Raw genomic sequence first — 12,377 nt, 5'->3', positions numbered from 1 at the left:
GGGTGGTTGCAGAGATGAGACAAGCCTGTCAGCCCCCATGGCTCCGTGACTCAGAAGGACGAGCATGGTCCTCGGCCCCGGACCTTGCAGAAAACCTGTGTTCCGAGCTGGTTTAAGGGGCAGAGTGGAGCTACGGACAGGCCTTGGCCAGCAGGGCCTTGGGCTGTGGTGGCTTCAGCACCCTGGGTGGCTTCTGTGGGAGGCCGGGGATATGCCGGGTCACCTTCTTGCTCCGTGGAACCTTAGCTCTGACCAGCGGCCTTCACGTTTCATACTGAGCTTTCTGTCAGCAGCTGAGCGAGGAGGGGCGGGGCGGGGCAAGGAGGGGCGGGGCGAGGAGGGGCGGGGCGGGTGGGGCTGGGCGACAGCACCAGCACCAGGAAGACGGGACGCGGGCTCTTGACGCGTTTGCACCCCATCCGGTCCGTCTTGGAGTAGACACAGTCAAATGTGTAGGATTACGAAGGGCAGTTCTGGTTCTGTCCAGGGCCCTTGTTGGGAGTCCCTGAGACGGTGTCACTCAGCAGCTCCGGAGCCCGAGGTGAGGTTGGGCCAGTGGCCACATTAGCCCCACAGCCCCAGCAGGTACAGGACACATCATCCCTTTCTAATGGACTACAGTTCTATTAATTTATTTAAGGTAATTAACATATTAGTTCTCAGGCCAAAGGGTTTATAAAACATTACACCAAAAGAACAAACAAGTGGTCCAACACCAGCCACCCAGCCCTGTCACCTGGCCCGTGCCTCTTCCCAGCCACCTGGTGGGGCTGCCTGACCTCAGCGTTACTGCCAGACGGAGAGGAAGACAGACCAGGTTCCGCTTGGCTGCGCCTTTCGGGGCTCAGGGGTGGGGCTGCCACCCCCGGCTAGCTTCCCACAGAAGAGAAAGTGTTTGGGACCTGTCTTCTACCCCAGACCCTGGAGGGAGGCACTCCACCCTTGGTCAGTAGTCCGCCTGGGGCTGCCCCGAGGAGCGGCCTGGACACGGGCCTGCACTGTCCGCGGCAGACCGCAGGGGCCGTGCAGGGCTGAGCACAGCCGGGATAAGTTACCTGGGCCCTGGGACCCCAGGCACAGCATCACTGCGCCGCCCTCGAGGCAGGCAGGGAGCTCACGTAGTGCTGCAGCAAGGAGGGGCCACTCCTAACCCCCCACCGGGAGGGAGACAAAGGGGTGGCAGCTACTGCTTTAAGGGACAAGGCAGCAGTCCTGTGAGAGGACTTATCTTTAAGGCGTTATGGTAAACTGAGTCCCAGTGAGTTTCTGAGTCCTAAGGGCTCTAGGCAGGGCCGTTGGCTCTGTGGCTCCCCTCCGTGCTGGTCAGAGCCTGGGTTGGCTTGGGGGGTGTCTGGCCGAGTAGGAGCTGGAGGCTGGGTGGGCACCACACCTTGAGAGCTGGTGGGCTGGCGGGGCCACCTGACCCGAGGGAAGGGGCAGTGTTCCCAGTCACAGCTCTCAGTCCAAGCGTCCCCTGTCCGGCCTTCAGTGCGGCCTCCCGTGGCTCAGCGGCTCATGCAGTTCTGGACGTCCACAAAGCCCAGGCGTTGCCTGCGTTTCCGCTGCTCCGTCATCTGTGGTTAAACATGCCGACAGGTCAGGGCCACCGGCGCCCTCTCTGCAGACACTGCTGAGGTGCTGGCACCCACCCGCCAACCCCGGGCCCAGCTGCGGTGAGGTGTCAGCCCCAAACCCTGGTTCTCAATTAGCATGCCACAAACCCAGTCTGGTGCAGCTGGGAAACCACCCCACCTGGAGGGGCTGCCTGACCTCAGCGTTACTGCCAGACGGAGAGGAAGACAGACCAGGTTCCGCTTGGTTGCGCCTTTCGGGGGCTCAGGGGTGGGGCTGCCACCCCCAGGCTAGCTTCCCACAGAAGGGAAAGTGTTTGGGACCTGTCTTCTACCCCAGACCCAAGAACGGGGCTGGGCAAAGGGGGAACATGCAGGCCCCAGCACCTCCTCCCTCCCCCATGGCAGGCTGGGCTGGCGCCTCTGGACAGCCCGAGAGTGGCGCCAGGGTCGGGCTGGGGGCGCACCTGCTCCTTGAGCTCGTTGAGCTGGGCAGTGAGGTGGGACACCAGCTTCATGGTCGAGCTCAGCTTGTCCTGAAGAATCCGGATCTCGTTCTGCTCCCCCTCCCCTTCGTTGCTCACGAGGGACATGGCCCTCATCCGGGGGAACCAGTCCAGATTCTTGTTCTGGAAAGGACCACCAGTGAGGTGAGCAAGCTTGGGCCCGACCCAGGAAGGCCTGCAGGGCAAAAGCACTCCCCAGGGACACGTCTTGGGAAAGTCCGAGTGGATCAGGGTCCTCCCCAGCCAGAGTGAGCGGGCCGCGAGCTGTGTGGTTGGGGCCTGCACGGTGACAGGCTGGCTTCCGGTAGGCTGCCTCGGTGTGTCGCCGCCGTCAGCACCATCTGTTCCCTCTCACAGCACCCCTCGGAGGTGGGGGGGGGGCCTCTGCACAGGCCCTGAATCGCCTTCCTTCCTGCCCCTCCCCGCCCCCCAGCAGCAGCCCCACGCCCAGGAGGTGCCGTCAGGCGGATGGCACGCTGAGGGAGCGGAGGCCTCCGGGCAAAGCCACGCTTCCCTGGACAGAGGAGGGGAGGGGCGCCCAGCCGCTCTGGTTCCTACAGCTGTGACTCAGACAACTGGTAAGCCTGTACTCAACGGCCAGTGCCGATTACAGACTTAAAGAGCAAACAGAACTCTCTCCCACTAAATAGGCCCTTCCTTTCAGCCTGCAATTTATCCGCTGCGTGGCAATCTGAAGACGCACCACGTCGGATGGAAATGCGATATACACATTCCCTCTAATGGCCCAGAGCAACAGCCGCAGCAGGCCTGCCTCCTAGGCTGCCACAGCACTGTCACCCACGGCCCAGGGACATCACCCTCGTCCCGGGGCAGCCAGGCTCGCTGTGGCTTTTCCCCGACAGCAGAGCCCAGCGGGACTGTGCGGCAGGGGCAGTGGCTGAGCACCGCGGCCGCGGGCTGGCTCCAGCTGCTCTGCTCCCAGCCGGCCTTGCAACAAGTGTCCCAGCGTCCCGCCCTGCCCCCCACGGGCTCCACAGTCGTGCAGGCGCAGGCTGCCCCCAGGGCCCACACCTTGATCATCTGGGCCACGTAGCTCTCGGGCCCCGTGTAGTCCGTCTTGTTTTTCACGCGGACCAGCACGATGAAGTACAGGTAGTTCCACATGTTGTGCTCGAACTTGATGTGCTCCTCAAAGGACACTGTCTTGTTGTCGAACTTGTCCCTCTCCAGGCCTGAGGACACAGGGTGAGGACACCATCAGCCTCCGAGAGCACGGGGGCCGCCTGGTGCGGCCCACACCAGCTGCCAGGGGCGACTGTCCGCAGGCCAGGCCTATGATGAGGGCGACAGCCCACTCCGGGCTGTTTAGGTCACTTCTATTCGAAGCTCCAGCCACTCAGCGAGGAAACCCTGCCCCGCCTCCGCGGCAGCCGATGGGAGGACACGGCAGGATTCCTCGAACCCCGAGAAGCAGGATTTGCCCTACAGCTGACACCTGCTCCTTGGCCTGCGGTGCTGGAGGCAACCAGCACTTCGCCAGGGATGGGGGAGCTGACCCAGAGCAGAGGCGCGAGGCTGCTGGCCGGGCTCTGGTGCCCCGGAAACCGGGAGGAAGAGGAGGAATGGTCTGAGACCCTCCGCCCCGTTATCACTCCGAGTTCAGGCAGGGCTCTGCTGTCCCAGTCCTGAGAGGAGCAAACAGCCACCAGGCCGTCAGCCCCAGGGCAGGGTGCCCCAGTGGCCGCAGGGATCCAGGGACGGGCCCAACTGAGGCTGCCACTGGCCCAGATGTCCCAGCCCAAGGGCGCCCGGCCTGTGCGGGGCTGGAGCCAGGCCTCACCGCAGATGAAGCACGTGGTCTTGAGAATCTCCTCCTTCTTTTGCTTCTCACTGCGCAGGTCAGCAAAGGTGTCGATGATCACCCCAAAGATGAGGTTCAGCACAATGATGATGACAATGAAGAAGAACAGGAGGTCGTAGACCACTCGGGCCGGGAACAGAGACTCCTGAGGGCAAGGCAGGGAGGTGGCCCAGCCATCCCCAGTTCGCGGGGCAGGCAGGGCTCTGGTGGGCTCAGGGTTGTGGTAGAGGCCCCCAGCCCACCGCAGGAGGAGGATGGCAGAGGGGATGCAGCCTCACTCCATGGAGCAAGAACCGTGGGAGTGTGGGTCGGGACCCAGCGGGACCCAGGGGGCTCAGAGGGCGGCCGCCAGGACAGAGCCCTGGGGAAGGAGCTGGGCTCCAGGCTGGGCTGGTGCCTGCCCTACTTCTGGTGAGGGGAAGAGCCGGCGTGGAACTCCTCTGCCCCACCCTCGGGACACCGTCCTTATATGTTCTAGGAACCCTGTGTCTGGCTAAGGAGGGGCTTCTCACCCACAGGACTGGGCACAGACTTCTGGGAATGCTGGGCTGCCCGAGCCAAATCCCGAGGCCTCTGGAAACCAGCTCTGCTCCCCGTGTGGGCTGGGGCTCTGCCTCTCACATGAAGCCCCAGCGGCCTGGGGACCCTCCCACTGGCTGACCCCTGCCTTCCCCAGTGGGGGCAAAGCTTGGTTACCAAGGTCTTTCCTCAGAGCACCCGGTAGCTCACAGGGTGTCTGAGCAGACTAGGGTGGGGTGACTCTGCAACAGCGTAACCGCCTACTGACTAAGAGGGCAATCAGGGACGGGGTGCAAGCGAGGAGCTTGTAACACTGAAGTCGGCGCCAAGCTGCTCTGCCTGGCCGTGACCCGAAGGCAAGACCCTCACAGCTGCTGACCCGGCCAGGGCTTGGGTCACATGGGTTTGGGAGCGGGGCAGGGGTGCTCACATCTTTGGAGGGCTTGCGGAGAATGTCTCCCACGCCGCCACCATTGCGCAGCCCATGGTTCATGACGGTGACAATGCACATCAGCAGGGTGTCACAGGCCCGCTCCGTGCTATCCAACTCCTCATCCTCTGTAAGTGCAGCGCACGCTCGTACCGGGTCAGGCCACCTGCGCCCACCCCCACCCGGACTGCTGAGACACACGGCCCTCACCTTCCAGGACCTCGGGCACCGAGACGCCCGAGACACAGTCGATCCTGTCCCTGCTGCAGGTGCCCATGAGTGTGGTGGCTGCCTGTGGCGTCCCCAGGGGGCTGGCTGGAGGGGACACGAGAAGGTCACAAGGAGGTTCGAATGCCTGACCTTATCTTCTCCGGGTTCTGTCCTCAGCGTCACATCTCCAGGAAGCCTCCCCTGACCCTGCCAGGTCCCCACTCTGACTGGCTACAAGAGAAGTCTCCTCGTGTCCCTGCCCCGCCAGGTTCTGCACCCCCGGGCCAGGCAGCTCCTGCAGACAGTCTAACATGAATGAGGAGGTCTGCAAGCACGGAGACCCAAGGCTCCCCCTCAGTCTGTCCCAGGGAAGAGAGAGGTGTGAGCTGCACCCCCAGAACCCAGTGGGAGAAACCGAGGCAGGAGGCCTGGGGGGATAAGCAGCCTTGGGCCCGGGCCCTGGCCCTGGCGTCAGTCACCTGCGCAGACCGTCACCCCACACCGCCCAGAGAGGGCCCGCACCTCGGGAGTGGTTGCTGGGCAGCCGGTCCACCTCGAGGATGAAGTCATCCTTGAGGAAGAGGAAGCCGACGATGGAAAAGAGGTAGACGAGGATGAGGGCCAACAGGGCAGTCAGCAGGATGGAGCGGCCGTTGCGGGTCACGCTCTTGATGACATTGAACAGAGTCTCCTCTCGGTAAATGAGGTCAAAGAGCTGCAGGGAGGGGTGGAGGTGCCACTGGACTGGGGGCTGAGGGCCGCGCGGTCTCCCACAGGCTCCTCCGCAGGCTCTGCACCGGGGCAGGCACAGCCCCCAGCCGCCCGGTGGGGAGGCCTCTCAGAGGAACCTGGAGTTCTCAGCCAAGGGGGGGGAGGGGCCAAGGGGCAGGTGTGCCACACAGGGGAGGAGGGATGGCCAAGGCTGATAATCCGCTTGCTACGGGATTTATGTGCATCAGCTCGTTTCACTCCCACTTTACAGATGGAAAAACTGAGGCACGGAGAAGAAACTTGTCCAACGTCATACAGCTAGGATGGTCTGGCGCCAGAGTCCAGGCCTAAACCAGCACCATACAGGGGTAGCAAGTCAGACAGGGGACAGGAGTGGCCACCAGGGCCTTGAAGGCAAGGCTGGGGTCCAGCAGCAGGACTGGACAGAGGCTGGTACGGAAGAACCGCGAGCAACTCACCCTGCACAGCCCCGAGTGCCCTGCGCCTCCCGCCCCACCCCTCAGCAGGGCTCACCAGGATGCTATAGAAGAGCTCATGGGCAAAGAGGCCCAGGACACTGGTCAGGATGTAGCCCACGTGGTACAGGAACTCCACGTCCATGACCATAGCCTTGTAGCCCCGGATGAAGGTGCCACGGTTGCCCACGAAGCTCACCACAAACACAATCTTGTTGGTCAGCTGGGGGAAGTGCAGGGCATGGGGGTCAGGGACCCACTGCCCACCCTGAATCTCCACCCCAGCCACCCTGCCCACCACAGGCCCAGCTCAGAAGTCACGCCTTCCATGAAGTGGCTGAGACTTGCTCCCACTCAGCCTGGCAGACACATTAATAAAAATGCTTCCAGAAATGCATCTGGGCTCCTGAGACTACAATAGAGGAGAAGGCCCCTGATCCCCCAATTCCAGGGAGAAAGTGAGATGGAAGTGAAGGAGGATGGGTCGGAGGCACAGAGGGTCCGCGCTGCAGGTCCACATGAGCCTGGGACCCCAACGCAGGGACGAGGGGAGGGGGCGGCAGTGGCTGCTGGGAGGCGGCACAGTGGGGGGGGCTCCGTCTGCCACTCACGTTGAGGGCGCCCAGGATGTTGAGCGTGGGCCCAATGCCCAGGTAGTAGATGGAGCGCAGGATGAGCGCCACGATGAGCGGGCGGACGCTGTAGCGCTTGGTGAACAGCGCAGCGATGGAGAAACAGATGAGGACCCAGAAGAGCAGGGAGCTGAGCGGGGAGTCCAGCACTCCTAGGGCCGGGAGCAGGGCTAAGCGCGGCATGCTCCACCCCCCACCCAACAAACCCAAGAAAACACCCCTTCCGGAAACCTTCCCTGTTAAGTTCCTGGTCGCCTGGCTTTAGAGGCCATCACACCCGAATCTCTAGGGCTGGAGCAAGACGCCCTCTCCAGCTGCTGCCACCATATCTGGTCTCTGGCTCACGTGTGCACGTGCGTGAGCTGTCTCCAGAGGTCAAGGACCCTGTCTGTCCCACTGGACCACACCTGTGTCTCCCCATGATGGGGTATGCAACCCAGAGGGCCATACAGGGCGTGCTTCTCTGCGCTCTGCACCTGGCCCCTCAGGCTTCGCTGGCCCCAGGCTCTGCCCAAATGGGCTCCAAGGCCCCTGCCTGCCAGCCCCCCTTCCTGACCTGTGGATGCGCCCTCTACGTAGGGGTAGAAGAAGGCAATGATGATGTTGATAAACACAGCCAGGTTGAAGGAGATGCTGCCCCACAGGGTCATGCGGCGGGAGAACCAGTAGATCAGCGGCATGCCTGTGGGAGGGAGGAGGTTGCTGTAAGGGGGCCCTGATCAACACCACCTGCTCACCCCACATGCGCCCACTGCCTGCACCGCTGCAGGTCCCACTGCAGAGAAAAACACTGAAGCCCTGGGGTTGGGGGGCACCAGCAGGCAGAGGCCCGGGGAGCAGCTCCAGCCCCGCCCCGCCCTCCTGCCCCGCGGGGTCCTCACTGCGGAGCTTGCGCTGCCACTCCATCTCGTTGTGCAGGAAGGAGGACTGGTCGAAGAAGTCGCTCACTTTGCTGCCTTGCTCATCCTGCTCCGTGGTGGTGAAAAGCCGGTGCTTGGTCTCCTCTGTCAGGAACTGGCAGATGCCAGGCACCGGGAACACGATCTGCTCCATGCTGCGGTCCTGGCGCACGATCTGGGCGCACACGGCACGTGGTCACACCTGCGCTCCGGGCCCTCCTTCCCTGTGCCCCTACCACCCTCAGGCCCCACCTCGATCTGGGACGTGTGGTTCTCGTAGTAGGCCAGGGGGTCCTCCTCCTCCTCCTGCGCAGGTGCTGAGGACTTGAGCATTTGCGACAGCTGCTTGTTGTTGAGGCTGAGCTGGGGGTCGCAAGGGCGCGGAGGTCAGACCAGGCAGCCCCCCACCACAAGTCCTGAGCCCAGCTCTGAACTACCCCCAGGGAGCGTCGCCCCAGCCAGACCAGCCCCAGCCCCGAAGGGGTAGGAGGAGTGGGGAGCCGTGTGCAGACAATCCTGACAGTCCGTGCCCTCCGCAGTCCTGCTCAGGTGCCCCCAGGTCCTGCTCTGGGACCCACTCCAGCCTTGCTCCTTCATCTACGTCCCGGTTTCACCCCTGGAGCCCCGCCCCCCAATTCTAGCTGGGCTCACAAATCCTTGCCTTTTACTCAAATTCAGGCCACGCCCCCGGGCCTCAGCTCTCCCGGAGTTCCTGACCCGCCCAGCCCCAGCCCCCCGGCCCCGCCTTCGGGTCAGAGCCCCGCCCTCAAACCCCAGGCTCACCAGGCAAGTGCCCGCCCACGCTCCCGCCCCCACGCCCGGCGCAGTCCCCGCCCCCACCATGGAAGAGATGCTCTCAGCCTCCTCCTCCTGGATGCGCTTCACAGGCTTCAGCAGGTGCTGCAGCTGTTTGTTGTGCCTGGAGAGCTGAGGAGACGGCAGCCCGTCACTGAGGGTGGTCGCTGGCGGCCAGGGTCGCCAGGGGCAGGGCGGGGCCGGGGGTACCTGAAGCGCCAGGATGTAGATGTTGTGGCCCACTTCTCGTGGGCTCACCTCGGAGTTCTCACGCTCCTCCTCCTGCAGGTAGGCCTTCTTGATGACGTCCACCTGGCGAGGCAGTGCCTGTTAAAAGGCCTTCTTCCTGGGGCCCAGGGGGCTGCGCCCTAATCCCCATGCCACACACCCCAGCAGGCCCTCCTGACCCCCACCCCGCCACACCAGCCTCACCAGCTCCTGGGGCCGCAGGCTGATGAGGATGCGCTCCGCGTTCTCACTGTCGTGCCGGCTCTCCATCAGACCCAGGAGCAATTTGGAGGCATTGTCCTGGGAGAGGGCAGACAGGCCGCCGGCTGAGGCTCCCCTCCCCCTTCGCTGAGTACTCCTTAACAGCCCTCCCAACCTCCCCATCCCCAGACTCTTGCTGAGAAGTGTCCCGCATATCCAGGCCACCCACAGGCTGCCCCCACACTGCGGCTGCCACACACAGAAGGCCCTCGGACACACCCGGAACATGCTTGCCTCTAGAGTGTGCACCGAGCATGTCTGCTCACACATTCACTCGTGTGTACAAATAAACATACACATACTGCACACATGCAACCTGCACACACCGCTTGCACAGGTGGTACTCACACCACACACATACACATGTATGCACACCTGTGCACGCCCATGTGGGCTGCCACGGGCCCCACCTTGAGTCGCAGCACCAGATCCATCCGGTACTTGCACAGCGGACTGATGTCGTTGAGAATCAGCGCAGTGATGATGTCTATGCCATTGGACTCATGTGTCACGATGCAGGTCTGGCAGCAGTGTGGGGACACAGGGCCCAGGCCCCTCAGAACAGTGGTGGCTCCAGAGGCTCAGCCTCTCCCTTGCCCAGCCCTCTGCATCCTCCCACACGTCCACGCTGCCACCTGGCTGCTGCTCGTGCCCCATGCTGCGCACCTGGTTCTCGTGGCAGGGGCCCTGGCAGTACTCGGTGAGGGTCTCCAGGGTCTGGATGACGAGGCCCACGTTGTCCTCATTGATGTAGAGCCCCAGCAGCCCCAGGCCTCCGGTGGTGCTGCCGCACATGATGTCCAGGAACTGCAGCGTCTCACACACCAGGTTGTAGTTGGTCTTGTTGTTCTGACAGCGCAGGAAGTTCTGCAGAGCACAGGTGAGGTAGGCATGGCGGCTGCGGGTGGGGGAGGCCCACCTGGGGACTAAGCCTTCATGCTGCGGGGCTGGGGGACCACCAGCCGCAGAGCAGAGGTACCCGGGCCAGATGGTGGGGTGGGTCACAGGCAGGCTGGACGGCAGGGAAGGGCGGGCGTGGGGCGAGCTGCTCACCTGCAGGTCCCGGTTGTGGTTCTCGCACAGCAGCTGCAGAAAGCGCAGGATGGGCTGCATGATGAGCACAGACGTGCCCATCTCGTTGCTCTGCACACGCTCGCTCACCTCGTGCCCCGGACGCAGGCTGTGGCCCAGCGCATAGAGGGACGAGGAGCCTGGCATGGAGAAGGAAGCCACACGGCCTGTAGGACAAGGCCTGGTGAGGCTGGGCCGCTGGCGTGCAGGACCCTCACCCTGTGCTCCTGCCTGGGCCTCCACATCCTGCGCCCTTGTCCTTGTCCTGCAATGCGCTCCTGCACCCTCCGACCCCACCACCGAGCACCCTACTGTCCCTGGCCCCAACCCGGACCTTTGGTGGTGGGGTCTGCTGGTTCGCGGTCCTCAGGGGGCTGGCCGCCCAGATCGCTCATGTTGACAGCCACCGTGGACTTGGTCTCCTGCTGGGCCCGCTTCATGCGGTCATGCAGCACCTTGAAGAAGCGCTCTGACTTCTTGTCGCTCGTCATCAGGTTGTAGAAGGATTTCTGGGGGTGGATGGTTAGATGGGGAGGCAGCCTCAGCACCGGGCCTGGCTCTAAGCAGCCTCGGTGAGGCCCCGGAGGCTTCTGTCTGGTGCTGTAGAGGCAGGGAGGGGGCACAGACGGGGCACAGATGGGACCCCAGGTACACCCAAACCAAGACTAAGGCTGAGGAGCCAGAGACATCCCTGCACCTTGCAGGCTGGGTTGGGGGCTATGGACGGAGCAGGGCCTATAACTGCTGTAACTGTGAGGCTAGAGGCTGGCAGCAGCCTCCTGGCCACCTTCTGTGTCTGCCCTTGGCCTTCTCTGTGCCCACACAGCAGCCAGGGGTCCCTCTGACACGTAAGGCATGACCCTCCTCTGCCGAAACCCTGCAGTGGCCCCATCTCACCTGGAGGAAAAGCCAAGCGCACAGTGTCCACAAGGCCTCGTGCCGGCCTGCCACCTCTCCAGCCCCGGGCCTGCCGCCCACGCCTCCGCCACCCCTCCCAGCCACAGCTACTGCCTACTCACAACCTCCGTGCTGCCCACTCTGCCCCGTGCACCTTGCCCTCCGTCCACATGCTCACCTCCGGGGCCTCCCCGAACACCCCGTCTACGACACCCTGCCTGAGTGACCATCGTCCACACGCCCTCCGCGTTACGTAGGGATTACAGTCCTGACTACAGTCCCCCTGGGATGTACGTGCCAAGAGCGCATGGGTTTGTCTCTGGTTCCCGGCTGCGCTATTAGTGCCTGGAACACTGCCAGGCCCTGCACGCAGACCACTGAGAGAGCGGAAGGGGGACGAAGAAACCAGAGAGGGCTTTCTGGAGGAGGCAGGCCTCTAGCTGGCACCAAAGGCTAAGCAGGATGTGGAAGAGGAGGGCAGGAGGCCTGAGCAGAGACTGAGAGGCAAGAACGGTAGATGTGACCAGGAGCAGGGCGGTGGGGAGACAGGTGGGACCTGCTGGAGCAGAGAAGGTGTGTGTGGCTAGGAAAGTGGCCACATGACACAGGGCAGATGCGGGAGGCAGAGCTGCCCACCGGCACCAGCCCAGCAGCAAAGATCCCATTGCCTCAGCGACTTGACACAATGTCCCCTCCTCAGTGGAAGGCACCAGCCGAAGCAGGTGAGCCCCCAGCCCCCCACACCTGGATCTCGGTGTTACCGCCGTCCAGCAGGCGGATGGCCAGGCCGATGCTCTCCTGGAAGATCTTCTCGTTCTTGGTGCTGGTGATGAGGTCACACACCAGCTTGGTGGCCCCCTCCTTGTCCAGCCGACACTGGGTGGCTGCGATTGCTGACCAGTCTTGGTCCAGGCCTGGAGTGGGGGGACTCACTTGAAGGGGAGCTAATGGGGCAGGAGAGTGGAGGAGAGGGCCCAGGGCCTGGGCAGATGGGCCACCCAGAATGCAGCAGGGGAGGCAGTACTGACCGATGCCCAAGGGGTCTGGGAGGTCGCCCCGCAAGCTGGACTTCCGGTTCTGGAGGTAGTTTTGCAGCAGCATCTTGCGTAGCTGGTGGCCCTGGGGGGAAGGAGCGAGGCCCACAGTGCACTCCACGCCCTTTAACCACTGGCCTGACAGTCCCATCCGACCTTGGCGTCAGTGGCCTGGGCACTCACCCGGTCCCCGTACTTGGCTTTCTTGAGCAGCATCTGCTGCAGGGTGCGCAGCACCTTGACGCACAGCTTCTCCTCCGACTGCATGAGGTCCTTGGTGTGCTGGATCAGCCTGGCCGGTGCGGAAGGAGGGCA

General features: G+C 63.5%; 1 protein-coding gene across 1 annotated transcript in view; it reads right to left on the bottom strand.

The window, feature by feature from the left end:
* Positions 1–664: 664 nt before the first annotated feature.
* ITPR3 (inositol 1,4,5-trisphosphate receptor type 3) overlaps positions 665–12,377 on the bottom strand; it is a 61,278-nt gene continuing 49,565 nt past the window's right edge. Inside the window, exons 37-58 of the mRNA XM_036248503.1 lie at positions 12,246–12,354; positions 12,057–12,147; positions 11,773–11,942; positions 10,466–10,640; positions 10,114–10,298; positions 9,727–9,927; positions 9,471–9,581; positions 9,004–9,099; positions 8,782–8,883; positions 8,617–8,703; positions 8,029–8,139; positions 7,759–7,951; positions 7,434–7,559; positions 6,857–7,029; positions 6,304–6,468; positions 5,581–5,773; positions 5,059–5,163; positions 4,849–4,976; positions 3,879–4,044; positions 3,110–3,270; positions 2,039–2,200; positions 665–1,574 (exon numbers count right to left, since the gene is read on the bottom strand). Of these exons, the coding sequence (XP_036104396.1) occupies positions 1,506–1,574; positions 2,039–2,200; positions 3,110–3,270; positions 3,879–4,044; positions 4,849–4,976; positions 5,059–5,163; positions 5,581–5,773; positions 6,304–6,468; positions 6,857–7,029; positions 7,434–7,559; positions 7,759–7,951; positions 8,029–8,139; positions 8,617–8,703; positions 8,782–8,883; positions 9,004–9,099; positions 9,471–9,581; positions 9,727–9,927; positions 10,114–10,298; positions 10,466–10,640; positions 11,773–11,942; positions 12,057–12,147; positions 12,246–12,354 (3,079 nt within the window). The 3' untranslated portion in view covers positions 665–1,505. The remainder of the gene's footprint in view (positions 1,575–2,038; positions 2,201–3,109; positions 3,271–3,878; positions 4,045–4,848; positions 4,977–5,058; positions 5,164–5,580; positions 5,774–6,303; positions 6,469–6,856; positions 7,030–7,433; positions 7,560–7,758; positions 7,952–8,028; positions 8,140–8,616; positions 8,704–8,781; positions 8,884–9,003; positions 9,100–9,470; positions 9,582–9,726; positions 9,928–10,113; positions 10,299–10,465; positions 10,641–11,772; positions 11,943–12,056; positions 12,148–12,245; positions 12,355–12,377) is intronic.

This window comes from Molossus molossus, unplaced genomic scaffold (assembly GCF_014108415.1).
Source record: "Molossus molossus isolate mMolMol1 unplaced genomic scaffold, mMolMol1.p scaffold_m16_p_8, whole genome shotgun sequence".
In the NCBI taxonomy this organism is placed as follows: domain Eukaryota; kingdom Metazoa; phylum Chordata; class Mammalia; order Chiroptera; family Molossidae; genus Molossus; species Molossus molossus.
The sequence above is the reverse complement of the archived record's forward strand: the minus strand, read 5'-3'. Positions and strand labels throughout refer to the sequence as shown.